The following is a 22,517-nucleotide window of genomic DNA, read 5'->3' on the forward strand; positions in this document are numbered from 1 at the left end:
AAAACAAGAAGAAGCAGGCTGAACAGGAGATGGGAAGGATGTTAGATTGTGTAAAGACAAAGAGAGGTAGGTCAAGGATAGTTGTCTGAAGTCTGTTAGTCATTTGGAGCCTTCACTTCACTTCTATTTCCATATTTCTCAGTCTATTCTTTTTTTTTCTATCACACAGGTACCACCTTAAGCTAAATTTCCTGCCATCCTTTATATAAAGGTTTTAGCTGTCTCTCTGTGTAGCTTACATGGTGGGGCATAGGTCATAGGAGAAACTGGGAAATTGGATGCTAAAAGGAACATTGATATTAATATTGAAAACTCCAAAAATATAAAGGTAGAAAAAAAAACTTCACCAGGGACTAAACATTCTGAAGGAGAATGTCCCATAATTCAATAGAGAAAATTATTTGAATAGTGATGAGTGATAAGTATGGATAGAATGAACCTCAAATGAAGGTAGAAAGTCTGAAAGTGGCAATGGGCAACAAGATGTATTCTAACTCCTCATCCATGACAAGGAAATCAGGGGAATATATGAAGGCATGACCAGTTAATTAGATAAGGGTGACCAGGGAATTTGTGTCATCAAGAGGAAGTCACGTCTCAGCACAGGATGGAAGGAGTCATAAAGGAAATGGTTTAATTTGAAAGCATTTTTGTTCCCTAAGGAACAGGCCTTACAGAAACTGAAGTGGGAGATGTGGGTAGAATTGAGGACTTTTCCTTTTTTGGGAAATAGGTTGGTGCAATGACAGTCAGGGCTAACAGTTATTACAGCTTTAAGATGCAGTAAAAATGCTGGAAGAATTGGTAATGACAAGCGAAAAACTGTTTTTAACATGAAGCATTCATCCCTGAAGAATACAAGTGTGTTTATCAGCAGCCCATGAGGATCTATGAAGAATTTGAAGATGTCTCTGACTTTTTGTGGTAATCTACTATGGAAAGAGATGATTCAAACTGTTAACTTAAGAGAAGATGCAGAAATATTTCTTGTCATTATTCCAATGATGCTCAAGAAAAGACATCTTTTCTTAGAAAACTTTTTAATATTTTTATAGAGGATTTAAGAAAAATTAATATTTCGAGAGCACTGAAGGGAGTAATTCTGGATTTCTGAGTGAAGGTAAATTCCAGTACTTTAAGAGTCTGAGATGACCTTAATGGTAATACAGGTAATAAAGTATAGCATGTGAGAGAAGGAACACAGTGATTAGACCGCTAGCCCTGAAGTCAGGAAGAGTTCAAATTTGGCCTCATACTTACTTGTGTGACCTTGGGCAAGTCACTTAAACCTGATTGCCTCACATCCAGGACCATCTCCAGTCATCCCGATTCATATCTGGCCACTAGACCCAGATGATTCTGGAGAAGAGTAAGGCCAGTGACTTAGCACAGCCCTCCCCTCAAATCTAATTCACCTGCACATCCTAGTCTTCTTCAAGAATTAAGGACAAATATTATTAGGTGTATATATGTGTATCTGTTTATGCTGTATATAGGTTAATTCTACCCACATACACATAAATATGCTTATTATTGTTCTCATTTGCATTATACATGTTTAGTATTTTACTTCAATATAAAAATGATTGTTAATGAGAAGCACAATGATTGAGACTCAGGAGCTAGAGAAGCAGAAGTATAGCTTTCCCTAAGGCTTCCCATGAAAGTTGTTATAGTAGCACCCTCACATCTTCAGGAGAATGAGGTTAAGGGACCTGATACACAAATTAGATCGGGTTGCTATCTATTCAACAGAGTAAATTTATCAACAAAGTGGGTGAGCAGACCATTCAAGCACAGCATTTAGGACTTTCATGTTATACTTGTGAACAAATTGGAGATATATGGACTGGATGATAAAATGATGGGAGATCTGTGAGGTCATGCCCCAGAGATTCATTCTTATTCTTGGATGTTTAAATTTTATATTGAGAAGATATGCTCAGAGACCCATAGCATCTAGATTGCTCATTGGTAGAAGGGATTCAACTTCAATGCATCTGTTTAGACCTTTCCAACTGCCAGTATATAAAACAGTCAGAAGGCTGAACTGATTGATGCTACAAATCCAGTAATATATATGCTTGTGTTTACAATTTACCAGGTTTTAAAATAAGATACAGGTCACCCAAGGTTTACAAGACATATGAAAGAAAAAACAAAATGCTTTTTGTTCATTTTGTGTATATATATATATATATATATATATATATATATATAAAAGTGTATTTTAATTCTTGTCAAAAGCAACTTCAAAGATTATACATGATTTCAAAATGATGATGTCCGAACATGATCCTGGAGTCATCCATTTTACTCCTTCTCTTTTACGTAGTCGCTCAGAAATATGATATTTTCTGTAGGGAATCCAAAGATAAAATAGTTATTTTCAGAATTCTTTACCCTTTCATTCCTCTTATTCAGTAGTCTATCCATGATAGCCATCATTTACAAAGTACTATAATGTGTGCACTTTATATAGTCTGTCAAATGGCCTCATAACCCACACTATGAGGCAAAGACTCTTAAGTATTATCATCTCCATTTTACAAACAAGGAAACAAGGCCCAAACATTAACTGACCTATCCAAGATAACACATCTAGTAATAGCCAGAAGCAGGATTCAAATTCAGGTCTTTCTGATCCCAGGTCTATCATTCTATCCATCACATACACTTTCATATATATTTGATTGATCAGTAATTGTTGCTATGGTGTTATTCATCTTCAAAAACGTTTAAAATTGTTGAAACTACCTTGCTGTCTTTAAACAGTAGTTACAATCAAAAGAAAAAGCATGGAGAGTTGATGCTTTATCAGTCTTTTAAAAAGAATATCTAGTATGTGAAGGGGAGATACAAATCCTACACCTCAAGCTAAAAAGTAAAAGCAAACTCCAGGGACTAGAAGCCTATTTCAGTCTGATTGGAACAGATTGGGAAAAGGTATTGTCACAGAAGGGGTATCACCACACCATTTTAAAGAATTAGTTTTTTGAGACAGCCTTAGACAAAGAGTAAAGCTATAAAGTCAGGTTAAGGACCAAGAGTAGTCCTGAAAAATATACTAAAAAAAAGATGATCCTCCTCTAGCAAAAGAGGCAGTAAAGGACCAGAAGGAGAGAATTTTGCAAACACTGTCACACACAATCTACTACCTTAAATATTTCTATGTCACAGGGAAAAGTGGAACAAGGGGAAATGACTGGTGTAAAAACAAGTCATCAATATAGCTTAAAGAAATAAAAAAAGCCACGATAGAACTTTTTTTAACTTAAAGAGAAGGGGGTGTGGCCTAATTTTTAGTTCTCACTATCAGAAGTGTAAATCACACTGCCTCCATTAGAAAATTCTCTGGAGTAAAGTAAGATCATAGTAGAAGAAAAGGAGGCAAGTCCAGGGAACAGAGTTCTTGAAATCTTGGACCTGAAACTAGGAAGTCAGATTTAAGACTGAAATAATCTGGACATATGGTAGACTCCCAACTTGAATAAAAAATAGACAATGCATAGCCAGCAAGTATAGAGGACAGCAAACCCTCAAAGCATTTATTCTCATTATTTTTCTGTATATAAATGAACAAAGTATAGATAATATAGAGAACTAAAAACTCTAATGTCTCTGAAAAGGCCTTCCTTATTCAAAAGAAATTTTTTTAATAAGTATAATTATGAAGAGAAAAAAAGGAAAGCTGAGACCAATATGGATCCACAGCAAAATTATCCATAAACTTGGAAAGACACCTAGAGAACTAAAAGCAATTAAAAATAACTGGAAATTCAAGAGTTGTTTGATACTACAGGAATTACGTCAAAAACATTAACATCCAAATGATCTGAGATTGGTGATAAATACTGAAAATGGCAAAAAGATTTTTTAAAATCCATCCTTGGTGGCAAAGAAGGACTAGGAAAAATACTTGGGTGGATGAGATGATGATAATGGATAACTGTGAGGAGACTGTTTTCTTTATTTTCTCTACCAAAGGGAATAACTGAGAAAGACCAAACAAAAATAAGTGAATATAAATGAACAAACTCTCAGGTGGCAATCTAGCTGCTCTAACAGTCACAAAGCCCCAAAAAATTCCTAAAACAACTAGCAAATATGTTTTTGGAGATCTTATAGGTCTATAGCTCTTTAAATCTTGAAAATAAGTTAAGTACTTGCCCAAGAAGTAAAGGACAATTGTCTCCCCAATTTCACTTAGCACTAGAGTTTTGGGAATGTACTGATCAGTTTTGAAGGTTTTAAAAAACTTATATGGGGATAGCTCTCTGGGAGTATAGAGGGGAGGGCATAAGGAATACAGGAGGAAATTTAGACAATGTATAAACCAAAAATATCAATGATTTTTGTCTTGAAAAGTTTTCAAGTAGAATTTGGATGAGAACTTGTGGAAAATGATGTAAAAGAGATTCTGAGTCAGGTATGAGTTAAAAGTTTTCATATGCTGTACAGAGTTGGCTGTGAGTCAACAAAGCCTGGTTTTAAGCTGCAATTCAATACATACTGGCTCTATGATCCCAGGTAAATCACATTCAGGTTTTCAGGGTAACTCTAAGATTGCACTGCAGATTATTCTTACTCAATTTTACAGATGGGAAACCGAGGCTAAGACTAATGACTTAGTCATTTGTTAAAGATCTTACTGTTATTGAATATCAGAACCAAGAACTAAACTTAGTTCTCTAGACTCTAAGACTTCCTAATATATCACATTGCCTCTAATTTTCCAGAACTCTTGGTAAATGTGTAAATTCCTCGGGCAGCTAGGTGGCACAGTGGATAGAGCACCTACACTGGAGTCAGGAATACCTGAGTTCAAATCTGGCCTCAGACACTTAATAATTACCTAGCTGTGTGGCCTTGGGCAAGCCACTTAACCCCATTTGCCTTGCAAAAAAAAAAATTGTAAATTCCTCAACGAACATACATTTAAAATTCTTCTGGCCTGCATTTCAAGTCATTTAGTATTTGAGTGTCTCATGAAAATACCACTATGCTTTCAATTCCAAATCCCACACAACATGCTCTAGCCTTGACAAAAGACAAAAGAGGGATAATGATAAAAACTATCTTTCTTCCCCAAAAGATAAACTTTTGAAGAAATAAATTTCTTACCAGCTATGATTGTTGTGGCTTGTCGTCTCACATTGTTTTTATCCACATATTCACCATAGTCTATTTTCCCTTCCACAAATACTCGAGCCCTGATGCAAACAAAATTTAAACAAGTAAGTGAAACAGCTGATGCATCCCAACATGTGCTTCATATTAGAATCTGATTTGAGGGTTAAACACAATACAAATGAGAAAATCTAACATATCTAACTACACTGAAGTGGCAAATTTTGAAGCTCAGAATGAGTACAAAAAAATTTGACTTCTCAAGAAAATTATCCTCCCTATCATCCCCCACTGTCTTTCATCTTGAATCTCTCCCTATCTACTGACTCTTCCCCTAATGCCTACAAATATTTCCATGTTTCCCTCATTTTCAAAACACCTTTACTTGATCCAATCATCCCCACTAGTTATCAACTTTGTGTTCTCTTCACAAATACTTTTTGAGAAAGTTGTCCATACTCATTGAATTTATTCTTCTCCTGTCTTCTAAATCCTTTGCAATCTGGCTTGCAACATCACTATTCAGTTGCTTGCTTCAATCAATTTAATTAACATTTATTAAGTACCTGGCTACACCTTCACTCATTCCCCTCAACTCATTGGTAGAGGCAAGGGAGATGGAATACTACTTTCAACCCAACCACTGTCACTTCCAGGTTCTCACTGTACCACTACATCTTACAATGACCTCTCTTCTTTTGTGGTTCATGTACCCACAAGTGGGGCAGCCAGATGACTGAGTGAATAGAAGGCCAGGCTGCAGGTTAGGAAGATTCATCTTCCTGAGTTCAAGTCTGGCCTCAGGTATTTATTAGTTATATGACTCTGAGCAAGGCACTTAATCCTGTTTACCTCAGTTTCCTCATCTATAAAATGACCTGAATAAGGAAATGCCAAACCACTCCAGTTTTTCTATTTAAAAAGTCCAAATGGGGTCACAAAAAGTCAGATACAAGTGAAAATGACTAAACCACAAAAATTAAAATTCTAATGACCTCCAGGTCACTCCTCTTCCTTCCTCAGCAAGTTCAATACATGACTTAGAAATTTTCTTTCCAACTTCTGCCCTCATACTAGGAGACTTTCAACGTATTTACTGACTCTCCCTTACACATCTTAATTATTCAGATTCTTAATCTATTTACTTTCCATGAACTCCTCCTCCATATCACCCGAGGCACATAGAAATAAATGTACCACTTCCACTGTCAGAAAACTCCTGATCAGGGGTGGCTAAGTGGCGCAGTGGATAAAGCACCGGCCCTGGAGTCAGGAGTACCTGGGTTCAAATCTGGTCTCAGACACTTAATAATTACCTAGCTGTGTGGCCTTGGGCAAGCCACTTAACCCCATTTGCCTTGCAAAAACCTAAAAAAATAAAAAATAAAAAAATCAATATACACTTCTAGGGGTGGCTAGGTGGCGTAGTGGATAAAGCACTGGCCTTGGAGTCAGGAGTACCTGGGTTCAAATCCGGTCTCAGACACTTAATAATTACCTAGCTGTGTGGCCTTGGGCAAGCCACTTAACTCCATTGCCTTGCAAAAAAAAAAGTATACCATAGAAACAATGTAAAGACTAACAGAATGCCTTCTGTGGAGGTGGGGGTAAGGGAAGCAATAATGGGGGGGGGGGGGAATTGTAAAACTCAAAATAAATAAAATCTTTCCTAAAAAAAAAAAAAAAAGAAAACTTCTGATCATAATAGACTGGCTGTACCACTGACCTCAAATCTCCCAAACTCTCAATGTTCTTCTGTTCATCTCTCCTACACTAGCCACTCTCTTCTCTTTTTTATCCATCTTGACCTCTTAGTGAATCAATTCAACTCTACACTGTTCTCTCCTGACTCCCTGGTTGTACTCCCTTTATCATAACAATTATACCCAACCAATGAAGCCACTGAAACAAAGGTGGAAAATTCATGCAACTCTTCTGACAAATTTATGTTCTATAAACTCTACTGGGTCCTCCCTACTAGACAGTATTACTATACCTCCTTTATCAACTCATTAATCCTACTATCCACAACGGTTGTTCTGAACCTTTTCATCCCTGCCCATACCTCCCATGGTCCCCCCTCTCGCCTTTCACTCAACTGAGAGTCTTGCCTTATATTTTCCAGAAAAGCCTCAGGCCATTTCCCTTAAGCTACAACTTCTCCCCACTTTATTATTGCGAAACACTCATATCTAAATCTTGCTTCATCTCTGTCATCCCCACTCTATAACTTATTTTCAATTTCTTCTTGACTACTGGTTCATTCCATATTGCCCACAAACAAGCCTACTTCTCCCCCAACGTGGAAAAAAAAAAACCTCACTTCTTTTATCCATCATCTTTTATCCTATATCATTTTTGCCTTTTATGGTTGAAGTCTTTGAAAAGGCTGTGTATAAGAGGTGCTTCTACTATCTCTCATCTTAGTTTCTTTGTAACCTTTACAACTCAGTTTCCAACTTCATAATTCTGCCAAAACTGCCAAAAAAATTCTAATTGTTAATGATCTCTTGCTAACAAATCCCAAGGCCTTTTCTCAATCCTCATTCTCCTTGACCTCTCTGCAGCCTTTGAAATGGTGATCATTCTTTTCTCTTTTATATTCTCTTCTCTCTAGGTTTTCAGGATAGCACCCTCTCTTAGTTCTTCTACTTTTCAAAACATTCTTTCCCTATTTCATTTGATGGATCCTCATCCAGATCACACCCTCTAACTAAAAATATCTCAGAGGGTTCTGTCCTGGACCTCTTCTCTTCTCTTCTACTTCATGTGATGATCTCAGCAGCTACCATGTATTTAATTATTACCACCTAATGCCTTTCCTGGATTCCTTCAAGTCTCAATGAAAAAATCTATACAAAGCTTTTCCTTAATTCTAGTGACTTCTCTAATTTTCCTATTTATTCTGTATTTAGTTCATTTGTACATATTTGTTTCCTTATAAACTCCTTGAAGGCAGGGACTGTATTTTGCCTCTTTCTCTATACCTAGCACTTAAGACAGTGCCTGAATAATAGCAGGTATGTAATAAAAGTGTATTGTTTGACTGGCTAACAGTTATGTAGCCTTATTGATCCTCACTGAAATTAATCTACTGATACTTAAAATGAACCCTATCAATATTAAATATGTGACTTGAAATCTTCTCTTGGGTTTCAATGTAATATATAATAAACTAAATTAGTTGACCTAAAAATTGCCTTATGAATCTAAATTCTGTGACTAGGATTATAAGGGAACAAAAGAGCAAATTGACTATTTCAATTTAGTTGATAAGTCATCACCTAATTATAAGTCCTGCTCACTTAAATCCTAACATTAGATAAAGTGATACAATAAGCTCAGGCGGACAATGTTTATTAATTCTTTTGCTAAAATTCCTTACTCACATTTATATGCAAATCAAATCCATCAAATACAAATAAGAATTTCACAAGTTATTAAAAACAGAGATAACACACAACTATGAAGATGAGTATTAGACTATAGTCTCTCTCATGTTCCTAGAAAATCTAAATATGCATAAATTGCTAAATATGAAAGTAACTCATGAACATTAATAAAAATATATCTGACTATCCATTACAATGCAAACTCCTTACAGATAAGAACTATCTTATCATTGGACTTTTATCCCCAGAACCTAGCACAGGTCTTGACCTTAGAGGGTACTTAAGATATACTTGTTCTTTAATCAGATTGTTTAAGTAAAGTGCAAATGCATACTACTCCTGCTATGAAACTGGAAGTTCCCTCTTAAAAAGGAGTTTGCCTAGTATAAAAAAATTATCTATTCTTGAGATTTTAGCAAAGAAATATTCACTCAAATATAATTATGCTTCATTTTCCCTCTTTTTTTTCTTTCCAGATCCATGACCTCCCTTGTACTATTTCTGAATTCCTTAATGCACAGTATGTTCTATGTCCCCAATTCCAATTTTCCCACAAGGAAAGATTAACTTGTTCAGCTTTGTACCTCTCTTAACACATAGCACAGACACTCAGGTATTGGTTGAAAAAAACACTTCCCATCTTGTCATAGATATAAAGTTTTCAAAACAAGAAATTCAAATCATCAGCAATCATATGAAAAATTCTCTATATCATCAGTCAGAGAAATGAAAACAACAACTGCCAGGTATCACTTTATAATTATCTAGTTTTCAAAGATGATTGGGGTTGTTGGGAATGGCAGTGGAGTTAAACTGACTTCGCTGGTAAAGGGGTACCCCTAGGGGAGGCTAGGTGGTGCAGTGGATAGAGCACTGGCTCTGAAGTCAGGAGTACCTGAGTTCAAATCCAGCCTCAGACACTTAATAATTACTTAGCTGTGTGGCCTTGGGCAAGCCACTTAATCCCGTTTGCCTTGCAAAAACCTTTAAAAGGGGGGGGGGGGGTACCACTAGTAACACTCTCCACTGATGCAGATTAGCAGTTCAAGCAAATCGATAGCTTGGAGATTCCCTGAGCCCTAAAAAGTTCCATGATTTGACCACTTTCACTTTTGTGTCAGAGGTAGGTCCTGAATCCAGATCTTGCTGACTCAAAACTCAACAAGAACACACAAAGTCTTTGCTAAAGGAACTGTGGGAAAAGTTTATCAGTACATTACTGTTTCAGCTGCACGTTGGTCCAACTATTCTGGAAAACAATTTAGAATTGTATCAGAATCAATTAAACTTTACATACCTGGGATCTGATGGTCCCAATATTAGTTGCCACGGAGGTCAATGGCACTAACAAGTGTCCCTTGGATACCAACATATTCATGATAGCATTATTTATAGTTACAAAAAATCTGGAATATATTAATAAATTTCCCCTACAAATGGGAAATGGTTGAGCCATGGCATGAATATATGTACATATGAATATAGCTCTGTTGAGTCCCTTTCTGAACTCCCTCAATCTTTCCCCAGGCAAGTGTTGGAGGGGCAGGAGACAAGGAAGTTAAGTTCTCCCTTTGTACACCAAGGTCTCCATTTATTCATCAAAACACAAGTGTTTAAATATCTCTCCCCTTCTCTAATCCATTGCCACTCCCATGGCACTTGTGTGTAAAACAAGGCTCTGGTGCTCAAGGACACCAGGTAAAGATAATTTACAGTGCCCCCACACATAACAATCCCTAACAAAGATCCACACATACACAAATGGGATGACAGTAGAATGTGAAGAACTCAAAGAGAAACATGAAAGACAATGAAAACAGAAGTGAACTGATGCAAAGAGAAGAAAGCAGAACCAAAATAATATACACAATGACAAGGCATATAAAGGGAGACAACACTAAAAGACAAGAGAATTCAAGTCAAAAATATAGTTTTGGTTCCGTTCCAAGATAAATATACTTTTTTCTATGAAAAGACAAATTATAGGAGTAAAAAACAAAATGAAAAGTTACATCACTAGGCAGTTTTCCTTAGCTTTAGTATGGGAAGCTACAATGAATGCACTTACTAGGATATGATTTATACCTCAAAATGAGATACATCAATAACAAATTATGGAATGATCTCATCCTTGAAAATTCTAAACTTTCCCGAACTACATGATTCCTACAATCTCTTTGGAGTAAGATGTTTTTGCACTTCACTCTAGAAAGCATTTAATCCTTCCCACACCTCTTTTCTTCACTTACCCTTTTTTTACATATTGATAGGCCAGATCCCTCAGGCCGGGCCTGAAGACTGATATCCTGTGCCATGTGGTCCTTTGGCTGACATCACCTAAATTACAATGAGGGATAGAAATATTAGAAGACACCACACGAAGTAGAATCACTACAATTATTTCTAAAAGAACAAACCAGATAAGGTGTTTTTTAGATCCTGCTCCCTAGGATGATAGCACAGACTGAGTCCAAATTCCTGAGTTTTATTAGTAATGTGCCACAAGTACAGATAAAATTATTTAATTTAATAAGCTTTCAAGATGCTCAAATGAGTGGTATCGATAAAGGACTATTTATTAAAAGGCAAGCAACTAACATAAGCTAATGAAAAACAATTTAAATTTTTAAAAAATACGTTTCTGTCTTGATTCAATAATTCAAGGACCAATTTTTCTCTTTATAATGAGCCCTCCAGCAAGCTGCACAAAATTTCTCTTAGCAGACAGTTGTCATAAACTGCTTCGGCCAAAGAAATGATTACCTTGTGGTAAACTGTATAAGTTTCTCTGAACCTAAAAAAACTGTTCTCAGTTGTATTTACATTATTTAAATTCATACTACCATCAATTTTTAGAAGCTTATATGTATTTTCATTCATAAACTATGTACATATAACTCCTGTATTAATGTCTGTATATTGAAAAATATGTGGAAAATAAACATTTTAAAAGATAAAGCTGGGGGCAGGGCAGCTAGGTGGCAAAATGGATAGAGCACTGGCCCTGGAGTCAGAAGTACTAGAGTTCAAATCCGGCCTCAGACACTTAATAATTGCTCAGCTGTGTGACCTTGGGCAAGTCATTTAATCCCACTGACTTAAATAAAAATTTTTTAAAGATAAAGCTGAAATATTTTTAAATTTTATTTTCCTTTTTAATACTACAAAAAAACCTTTTTCTCTACAAAAAAGATTTCAGTGATATTGTTTTTAATCTTGAGCTAACACTCTGTGATTAAAATGATTCAAAAAAAAATCTATGAGAGATTTACTTCTTTATTTATTGTCTATCATAGTGAAACTCAAAAAATAAGGAGATCCAAGTAAGTACAACATTGGCCAGGTTTCCAAAATCATGCTATATATATTTTTCAATTCCATCCATCCAATTATGCAAAGGTTTATTGAAACTGGGTTACTTTTTAAAAGTTTTCACTTTTTTTAATAAAGAGAAATTAATCATCTCTCCCTTCTATTCCTCATTGAAAAAAATAGAAAAATAAAATCCTTTTAATGTGTGTTTTCTTCATTTGCTTCCAACAGTTTTATTGGTGGCTTTAGAATAGACATGGAGACAACCTCTGAAATATGAAAACAGATCAGAAACAATTCTGAAAGCCTCAAACCCACTGCCAGCTTCTGATTGTTGTTACTGCTGCTGCTGCTTGTTCCAACTTCTGCTAAGAATCTGAGCCCCTCATTGATGGGGAGGTGGGTAAGATTTTAACAGCTGGGCAGCAGGAATTCATGTGTTAGGACATTGTCCATATAAGATGGGAGGTGCTGCAGCAACAAGGGGATAAGAAGGTCAACCATGGAATGACTAACCATGGAGAAACTAACCATGCCTTCATGGAGAGAAAGGAGGAAAGAGGAAGAAGCTAGGTCAGATCAAGGATGGACTGCCTGACCACTAACCAGGGGAAGAACAAGTACAACAGACCATCCTAGGCAGGAGCCCACTATGTGCTTAAGCAGAGGGAAAAAGTAGCAAAGTCAAGCAGCTTGCTAAATCACTGGACTACACACCTGAGTTCTCATCCTTTCTTTGTAATCCCAATAGATCATACAACTTTGAAATCAAGGTCTTAGAGCAAGGGTGGGGAATGTTCCATCTTATAAAGTCTGAGAAATCATTTGGTCTGTTGCTGGCAGGACTCAGAATTCAATAAATAACTTTTTAAAAGTGAATTAATTAAAAATATGACCAAATATGATAGGCTAATTTTTAAGGTGATAATTTTGCATGGTCCATGAATGATGTTATAAATTTCAAAATGATCCTTGGCAGAAAAAAGTTTCCTCACCCCTGCCTTAGAGGAGGTTAACAAAGAAATCATTGAGGTCCCTGAGGCATCTTTTTAAAAAATATACAGAAGGCAACAAAAGGCCAGAAATAAGCAAAGGCAAACAGGACAACTTTAAACACAATAGGTTGAACTTTATTAAAAAGAAAAGCAAGCAGTATATAAAAGATATTTAATGTATAACCCTCTCTTTTTGTTTTTCTAGATATATGGATGCTCATTTAATATGTCTTGATTCAATTCAGAATAAAAAAAAAAATGGAGCAGCTAGGTGCAGTAGATAGAGTACAAGCCCGGAAGTCAGGAAGACCTGTGTTCAAATTTGACCTCAAACACTTCATAATTACCTAACCGTGATCTTGGGCAAGTCACTTAACCTTATTGTCTTTGAAAGACCCCCCCAAACAAAAGTCACTGTAAAAAAAATGGTATAAATTTAGTGTCCCTTTGAAAAGAAGGCAGAGCTTTACATACAAAAGATTATAAAATATGTACAGGAAGAAGGGTGTCTTTCACTCATATAAATGAGATGTAAACTTCCATAAAAATCCTATCATCAAATATCCACTGCTACCAAATTAATAAATATATTCATTTCAATTCTTTAAAACTTACTCTGCTGAGATGTTTCACTTTCCCCTGATCGCCACATTTCATTTGTGGCCATAGAAAAAATTGTAACTGGATTTTTTCCTTCTGACTGTCTCAGAACAGGATCTTGACCCACTCTTCCAAGTAACTGGACACGATTAAGAGCTGAAATAAAAAAACAAAGATAAATGTACAATTGAAAAAGGGAAAGTTTAAGCTAAGAGAAACACTCCAAAGAAAAACAGATTAAGTCTCACCATACTTTAATAGGTGAGACAGGAAAGGAACCATATACAAGGCACACACTATTCTGATCCCCATTTTATAGTTAAAAGTAATGGAAGAAGACAGAGGCTAAGACTTGTCCAGGGTGTCTAAAGCCACAACTCGAGCCCAAGTCTTACTGATTCCAGGAATTCCAGGTTTCCAGAGGGCCGAGACCTCTATCCATTTCAGTAGGTCAGATCAAAGTATGGGGGGGGGGGGGGAGAGTGCAGAGTAGATTCTAATGTCAGAAGAACAATGATTATCTTGATCAGAATAAAGCCTCAGAGGCATCTCATTAGCTACAAAATGGACCCCAAAGTGAAGGAATAAACTAAAGAAAATAATTATTTACACATGATTCAATTTTGCAGAACTGCAACATTACATCAGCCAGATCAAACTGCAACTGAGTAGTTTATTTCAGTGAGAAAAAGAGAAAGTGGATTGTTGCTGATTACATAAAAAACAAAATACAATTTTTTAAAAAGCATCATTTCTAGGATACATTCTGGGTACATATTGAGCTTGTTACCCTACATCTTCCAAACCTATAAAAATAACAAGTCCACAATGAGTCTTTAATTAAAAAGTAACCATTATTTAATAAGGCAAAAAAATTTAGGTAACTATAAAAGCATGCTGGATATAAAGGGATTTCTATATTTCTTTTCTTCTCCTACTTGCCATGTTTCTATAAGATTCAGAGAAGCCAGAAAGAACCAGAGCAGTCATCTAATCCAATTTCTTCCTTTTACAAATGAGGAAACAGAATCAGACTGAAGTTAAATTCTTGCCTATGATGACACAAGTATTAAGTGGTTAAAACAGGATTTGTACCCAGGGCTACTGATTCCAAATCTAATCAACTCTTCTTTCATCATTCCATCACTAATAATAGTTAGAAATTTGGGGAACATAAGGAAAAATTTCTGAAAGTCTGCCCTACTTCTACAAAGCAATCTCTTATTCCACAAGCCAAGAAAGTGAAGGAAAAGAATAGCAGGAACCCAAATATGACCAGGGAAAATTGATTAATGATAGGCTCCAAGGAGACATTTGAAATGTTATTGATGTCACCACTGAGACCAAGTGGAATGAAATCAAAGGATGTCTTATCAGCCTACACTCCCTCAGCACAGGTTCTACAGGACTTTAGCTACAAGAAACCTCATGATTGGCCCAAGCACTGGGGAGAATTGCAATGAGGGGCTCATATTGGAAAATATAAGGAGAGAAAAGATAAGACATTCAACTTAATGAGAATATGTTCCCTTTTTTCCTGAAAATGCTAGGAAAAGGCATGTACATGCCCCAAAGCTTCCAATCATCCAATCATAAACTGGGCCTCAGTCTACTTCCCTGGAGCTATCTGTTACAAATGTTAAGAATTTCAGGGAGAATGACATGTGGATGAACATTCTTCTTCTTCTTCTTCCACCTCCTCATTCTCCCATCCTAAAGATCCTAAAGCTTCCTAGAAGCTATAGTCCAATGACTGACAATTGATTACGATCAAGTTTGCCCTGTTGAAAATCCCTGGTTAAAGTTAAGTTCAACACCTTAAGGAAATGGCTAATTTACAGGCCAAGTAAGAAGCTAATGTCTGAAATATTCTTCCAGCACCAATAAGTCTCAAAGACGACCTTCATCTTTTCCTTCATCCCCCTCTCCTACTCTTTCACTTGTGCAGAAGATGATGAAAGAGTGGATCTCCTCTTCCAGGTATGTTCAGTTTTATAGACCCCTTCTCCTCTTCCTCTCCTCGAGGCCCAACTTTTCAGGGAACTTGATCTCTAAATTGATCACACTTAATAGAGTAGAAAGTTGTTTAGCAGGGGGAAAAAAAGCAAGATTTCAGAAATGTTAGCTGAGGAGGTCCATTCTACCCTAATTAATAACAAAACAGTTGAGAGTCAATGCCTAGATTTGGAAGCAAAGGTTCTGGGCTTAATCTCAGTTTTGCCTCTTACTCTTGTGCCATGCTCAGCAAAGGCATTTCACTTTGTTCCTCATCTACAAAACTCTCTAAGGACTGTACTGGCTAGAAATCTATTCCCCAAAGGATGGGATTATTGATTTAGACAAAAACCTAAGATAATTAAAGAGTTCATAGGTCATCTGTCACAGATAAATTAACAGGTAAATTTAAGAATATATCTATGTGTGCACACATCCATACACATACAAGTTACACATTACATATATCAAGTATATTACTTAAGTTAAGCTTATGTTTATGTTTGCAACTTATAACCTTGGCTATCAGCTACTTACATCGTTCAAGAATTAAACTGGTACTTCCTTCAGAGTAATGTCTTGAAAACTGACAAAATACCTAACAGGGAAAAACAATAGATAGCTTTAATTTCCAGAAAGGACAAACAAAACAAACAGCAAAGAAAAGAGAATATTGTTTTAAACAAACTCAGAAAACAATTGCCTATAAAGTTTAAAGAAAACATTTGTTGGTTGAAAAAATTACTGAGTGGAATTTTCAAAATAATTCATTATGCATTCAAAAGCACCCTCTTCATCACAAAGAAACTAAATCTTCCCTCTTTCAAGGGCATAACAGAGATATCTATCATAAGATCTACTTTTGCACTTATTATATCCCTTAGCATTCAAAAGAGAGCACCAGAATAAGACAATCCATGTCTCTAACCAGAATTCTTTTTGTATTTCCAGAATTCTTTTTGTATTTCCATACAGTCAGTCTCATGGTTAAACTAATCATTGGCACAGCATGCAGGGTAGAAACATCATAGTAGCTTCATATACAAACTATTCTCCAGCTTCATCAATTGGCAGGAAAAATGCATATGAAGCAGTCCCAAGAGAGATGGACACTGTTCATACTTGAATACAAAGTACTTTAATTAGATACACAGCCCTTCCTGTTAAGTGCTTTACAACACATGAAGGGGAAGGGGAGAAGACAGGGAAAGCAGCAGAAATTTAGAAAAGGTAGGAGAGGGACAGTTGGGTGGCACAGTGGATCCAGCACCAGCCCTAGAGCCAGGAAAAGCTCAGGAGAAAACCATTTAGTCAGTCAGAAGACAACACAAAGACACTTACAGCCTGGACAGCTGGTGGCACAATTGAGCACTGGGCCTAGAGTTGGGAAGACTTGGGTTCAAACCCAGAATCAGACATTTAGTACCTTTGAACCGAGGCAAGTCTTTTAACTTCTGTTTGTCTCTTAAATGTAAAATGGGGATAATAGCAGCACCTACTGCATAGAACTATTGTGAGGTTCAAATGAGAGAATAATTGTAAAAAATGCTTAGTACCATGGCCAGTACAGAACTTAATATTTGTTTTCCCTCATCCAAGGTAAGGGGGCAGGCAACAAAGACAAACTGCAATTTTGCTCCAGGCCACTCCAGAAAAAACACTGTTGTAAAAGGCCTGGGGCTGAAGTATCAGGTCTAGTTAAGATGGCCACAAAAACCAGTTTCACATAATTCAAATCTATAACCAATCCACTTCCAATAGACAATGCTCCTCCCTCCTTCACTATTACCATCATCTGTCCTTATTTTGCACAGAATACAAAGCACTAGAGCTGATACAAAATTTAGATTAAAAAATCCCCTGTACTTAATATGCTGAGCTCAGGCTTTATGCCAGCATTGGAATTGCTTTATTTCCAAGCTATTAGAATATATCCCACTTAATGCTTAAGGTGCATTCTTACCAACACAACAAAACAAAAACTCAAATCCTATACCAAAAAAAGGCTATTGATGGATGATATGGTGGATAATATATTGGGTCAAAAGTTAAAAAACATATGCACAATGCTTGAATTCTCCAAAGTCTAATTTTCAAATAACTACAGTCTTCAAAAGTTCTCAGGCATTCTGCCAGCAGATCCAAAATCCAAATCACCCTTTTCTATCAAAACAAGTGAGGCTGTTTTTGTTTTTAATTAATTTTCCACTTCAGAACTGACTAAGCAAAAGACAACTGGCTTTTTTTTTGTTTTTATAGGTTTTTGCAAGGCAAATGGAGTTAAGTGGCTTGCCTAAGGCCACACAGCTAGGTAATTATTAAGTATCTGAGACTGGATTTGAACCCAGGTATTCTTGACTCTAAGGCTGGTGCTTTATCCACCCAGCAGCACCAACAACTGGCTGTTTTTAAGTAGAACAACAGTGATCTGGCAAAAGTCTAAGACTTTTAGGGTCCTCAGCAAGTATGAACATTAAGAGAAATAATATGAGGCAGAACTATATAGACTGAAACAGAGACATAGACTGCTTTGGTGAAGACTGAAAGGGAGAAAAAGAAAGATACCTCATCACATCTGTACATGCATGATTTATGATTAAAGAGTGCAAAACTAAATGAGAAATCATAAAATATATGCAGATAAAGATATGACTGATATGAAGAACTGTTAACTTGGGAAGTAGTGACTTTTTCAGTAAAAGTCAGGAGGCCCTCAATTAAGATACTTAGTATAATGAATGAGAGGGCAACAGCGGCAGGTGAAAGAAAGTTCCACAAGGGGGGGCTGAGAGATTCAGATGGAGCCTGGAACAGTTAGCAGAGAAGCTTCCACTCGTGACTGACCAGTGAGAACTGATGTCCAGAACAGACACTGCCCTTCAGCCCTCCTGGACAGAGTAAAGCTTTCCTGGGGCCTTCGCTCTCCAGTGCCCTATGGCTAGAGAAGGAAAAGTAGTAAGGTTCTTGGGGGGGGGGGGGGGTGATATTCAGACTGTGGGTTTAAGAAGGAATCTAAACTGTGTTGGAACTGTGTGAGCCAAGCTTTGACTGCATAGCATAGTATCCAGGTCCTGCATGGGCAGGTCTATATAGCCTGGAGGTGGGAACTTTAAAGAACTTTGTATTTGATTGTCTTAAAGAGAAATACTATTCACGTGCAAAGTTAGCCCTGACCAAGGGTTAACTGAAGTTTGCCAAGGCTGTTTTCAAGTCAAGGCTGGAAGTTCATGAGCAGAAAAGCAGTTACAAGTAATACAAACATCCCCAATGGGTCTAAGACACTGAAGCCTGTAGCAAAGTTGCACTAATCACTTGTTCCTTTCCCTGACATATTTCTCTTTTAGGCTGCAGTATGTGGTGTAAGAGTGTGATCTGATAATAAGATTTCTTTTGCCTTATCATTAAACAACAGGCTATGTTTTGGATCTCCAAGTACCCTTATTGTAGAAGGCTGTATAGATAGAAAACATTGGAATGGAGCTCAAGAGTTAAGAGTAGTGAGGAACAGTGTGATTATAATGGTGGTCCTGTCTTTGGTAATTTAGATCAGATACTCTGACTGCTGGTTGCAGAGAAGTGGAGTCTTTTACACAATCAGGTGAAAAATGGGAAACCCCAAGTCATGCACAATGCACATAAAATCTATATTCCCCTGTTAGCACCCAATTTGTCTTATTATAGAGGACATTGGTAGAGATTACAGATTACTCCTTAATTGTCACTATATTTCTTGTTCTCTGGACCTCACATTAAAAACACCTGGTCTAAGGGGGAATTTTTGCCCCACTATACTGATGGTTCATAAAAGTGCTCACACTTTTGAGATATTTCAGATAGCAAATAATCCCATTACAAAGATGGAAAGAAAGTTACCTGTAAAACAGGTCTTCGAAACATGGTTTTTCTTTTCTTTACTCCTTAGTTGGTTTGGAGTTTCTTCCTGAAGAATAGAACTTTTGAGTTATATGCTGCTCTCTATGCCAACTAAAATAGCTTTTAAAGTCTATAGCTTTAAAGTCTGACTTCCAGATGATATATGTGTATTCAAGTTGACCCCCAAAAGTCTTTTTAAATAGGGCAAAGGGCTAATGATTTGAATTTTAAACCAAAAAAAAAAAAAAGTTTAAGGCTTCAGGAATTATTTCATGCTGTAAACAACCTCACTATAAGTATGATGGCTCTGAGGGGCGGCTAGGTGGCATAGTGGATAAAGCACTGGCCCTGATGATAAAGCACTGGCCCTGGAGTCAGGAGTACCTGGGTTCAAACCCTCAGACACTTAATAATTACCTAGCTGTGTGGCCTTGGGCAAGCCACTTAACTCTGTTTGCCTAGAAAAACCTAAAAAACAAAATTATGGCTCTGGAGAAGTTAGGTGGCACTGTGAATTGGAGGAGGACCTGAGTTCAAATCTGGACTCAGACACTTGATACTTACTCAGCTGTGTGACCTTTGGCAAGTCACATAACCCCATTGCCTTGCAAAAAAAAAAAAAAATTATGATTCTGATATATGGACATTCTGTCCACACAGGTTATCCTAACCCTACTCTTATCAAGCTATAAAAGGACTAGAATAGCCCCAATGCCTTTACCAACCTGTCATCCACTCACTTCTAAACCCCGTGCAAATTGTTTTGTGGTTTCACTTAAGTCAAATTGCTCTCTACTAGCAATTGCTTAACAACTAATTCCAACAACCTTTCCTCTGTATTCATCCTCTTAGACTTCTCTGTAGTTTAGGACTTGTGGAGCAGAGGGGGGAAAAAGACAAAAGTGAAATGGTCTCTGCCCTTAAGGACTGTACATTCTAATAGAGGAAGACAAGTATATTTAGGGTACATATTAAAAGAATTTAGGGTAGTGTGGGAAGGGTGTATATTTTGAGTGGAGAAGAGATCAAAAAACTCTTATTCTGTGACACTGCTCTCTTCTGGTCTGTCTTTTCATTATTCTTTTTTACTGGACTGTTCATTTTCTTTCCTTAATTGTCAGTTCAATTAAGCAGAAGACTCCCAAATTAGTAATGAAAGGAATGGGAGACAAACACAATGATCATTTTCAAATATTAAAGGGCTAAAATATAAAAAGTGTATGGATTTTTTGTTGTCAGTGTTTATCCTCAAATGGCAGAAAGCAAAGAGATAAATTTGGGGATCTGGGAAGACTTTTAAGAGTTATCCAAAAATGGAATGGGTTGGGGAGTAGGGATAAGAGTTTATTCCTGCTCAATGGAGGTCTTCAAGCAAGTTATGTATCTAACACACAGCAGATCCTGAATTGGCAAATTAAATTGTACCTATATATCCAGTCATTAAACCCTCTCTTGAATTACATTATGTTGCCAACTGTCTACTCATCTATACAATGGTATCTTTTTTTTTAAGGTTTTCCCAAGGCAATGGGGTCAAGTGGCTTGCCCAAGCCCACACAGCAGGTAATTATTAGGTGAACTCAGGTCTTCCTAACTCCAAGGCCGGTGCTCTATCCATTGTGCCACCTAGCCGCCCCTTTACAGTGGTATCTTAGTCAAAATGCCTAAAATAAAACGGATGTCCTTAAACAAGCTATTCCCTCAAGCTCCCTAGTTTTATTCTTATATCCTTGATTCTATTCTCTATAGAATACGATACCCAATAAGCTAACAGAGTTTGTGTATTTTTCCTCCATCTTAACCTTACCCTCTCTCCACTCCCAACAACCATAATCCTAGTTCAAACTTCCTCTATTTTACTCTTTTAATAGGTCTCCCCGGTTCTATTCCTTCTTCTCCAATTCCTCCCTACAAATCTGGCCGTTACGGCTGTGCTCGTCTCCAGGATATGCTCATCTTCACCTCTTCCCTTCCCGGCTTGGCTCCGGTCACCCTGGCTCAGGCTCTCCCCACCCGGGCATTGCCCATCCCCAAGCCGTCCCGAACCCTTCTTTCTTCCTTCAGTTAGTTCCCGGCCCAGGGACCAAGTCCGCCAAGGATAAGGTCCCGCAGGCTACGTTCATCTTTTGCCTTTTCGAAGCTAACAGCTAGTTCAGTGATAGAATGGGTGTGAAAATGTTGTTTTTTTACAGTAAGACTAAGGCCTGGGGTGGGGGGAAGACAGGAGGATAATCATTACATCATCGTTCATCCGGGGAATCCGGTGGGGGAGGGAGGGACAAAGCAGACCCGCGGGCGGGGGCAGGGTCTGGGTTCGAGGCCGGCCGCTCTACTTTACCGACGAGGAGGGCGTGCCTCGGCTGGGGCTCACACCCGGGGCCCCTTCTGAACATGGGGGCCTGGGGCAGGGTCATTCCTCAGTGTCCTCATCGGCAAATTCGGGGCGGCGTAGAGCCCGCGGCTTAAGGGCCACTCAATCGACGGCGCGGGAAACGATTCGTCATGTGACCGGAAGAAAGGGCGCTTCCCCTCCCCCTGCGTCACTTTCCCCGCACGTGGCGGGAAGGCCGCCGGCCCTAGCTTGCCCGGCCACACGCGCGCGCGCGCGCTCTGCCGATGTGCGGGCCCGCGGAGGGGCTGAGGGTAGGCAGCGCGAGAAGCCGTCTCGGGCCGCCACCCTCCCTCGCCCCTCGCGCGGCGACTCGCTCCCTTCCTCCTTCCCTCCCGGGATTTACCTAACGCGGAGGGCCGCGAGCCGCGCCGAGCCCCACAAAGGTGATCCGGGAACTGGAGCGCGCCGGAAGCGGAAGAGGCGCCGCCGCCGCGGGGTTACGGAAGCGCCCCCGCCCCGCTGTGGCCGGGAGGTCCCGGCGCAGTGCTTCTGCGCATGCTCTGCCCGCAGAGGCCGGAAGCGAGGCTTCTCTCCTCCTTCCCGCCTGTTCTGCTCCCTTTAGGCCTTGTCGGCCCTCCAGGCCAGGCCTTGGCCTTTCCTTCTCATCCTCCCCCATATTTATTTATGGTTACTGAGGGCCGGGTTTTTCGTAAAAGCTATTAAAGAAAAGATAGTAAGGGGCGACCAGGTAGAGCGTGGGCCCTGCAGTCAGGAGGACCTGAATTCAAATGCAGCCTCAGACACTTAATAATTACCCATCTGTGAGGCCTTGGGCAAGCCACGTAACCCCATTGCCTTGCAAAAAAAACCCAAAAGATAGTTCCTGTC

The 22,517-nt window shown here is 38.3% G+C and overlaps 1 protein-coding gene across 2 annotated transcripts; it reads right to left on the reverse strand.

Moving 5' to 3' along the window:
* Window positions 1-2,179: 2,179 nt before the first annotated feature.
* Window positions 2,180-22,117, reverse strand: SSBP1 (single stranded DNA binding protein 1). 2 transcript variants are annotated; one of them, XM_074193540.1, is made up of 7 exons: window positions 22,033-22,117; window positions 19,298-19,364; window positions 15,962-16,022; window positions 13,445-13,585; window positions 10,772-10,859; window positions 5,125-5,213; window positions 2,180-2,357 (listed from the first exon to the last, which is right to left on the reverse strand). In XM_074193540.1, the coding sequence occupies exons 2-7, from the start codon at window positions 19,319-19,321 to the stop codon at window positions 2,314-2,316; spliced, it is 447 nt and encodes a 148-aa protein (XP_074049641.1). In that variant the 5' UTR covers window positions 19,322-19,364; window positions 22,033-22,117; the 3' UTR covers window positions 2,180-2,313. The 2 variants fall into 2 exon arrangements, with proteins under 2 accessions (XP_074049641.1, XP_074049642.1); XM_074193541.1 differs by lacking the exon at window positions 22,033-22,117 and adding an exon at window positions 21,636-21,795.
* Window positions 22,118-22,517: the final 400 nt, after the last annotated feature.

The sequence above is a fragment of the Macrotis lagotis genome, chromosome 7 (assembly GCF_037893015.1).
Source record: "Macrotis lagotis isolate mMagLag1 chromosome 7, bilby.v1.9.chrom.fasta, whole genome shotgun sequence".
Classification (NCBI taxonomy): Eukaryota; Metazoa; Chordata; class Mammalia; order Peramelemorphia; family Peramelidae; genus Macrotis; species Macrotis lagotis.

What these genes read in the sequence shown, in the direction of transcription:
- SSBP1 (XM_074193540.1), bottom strand. Translation starts at nt 19,321, where the DNA reads ATGTTTCGAAGACCTGTTTTACAG. An exon ending in TTCGAAGACCTGTTTTACAG is followed by an intron (nt 16,023 to 19,297) that starts GTAACTTTCTTT and finishes TTTCCCTGTTAG; the next exon opens with GTATTTTGTCAGTTTTCAAG. An exon ending in CAGTTTAATTCTTGAACGAT is followed by an intron (nt 13,586 to 15,961) that starts GTAAGTAGCTGA and finishes TTTTTATTTCAG; the next exon opens with CTCTTAATCGTGTCCAGTTA.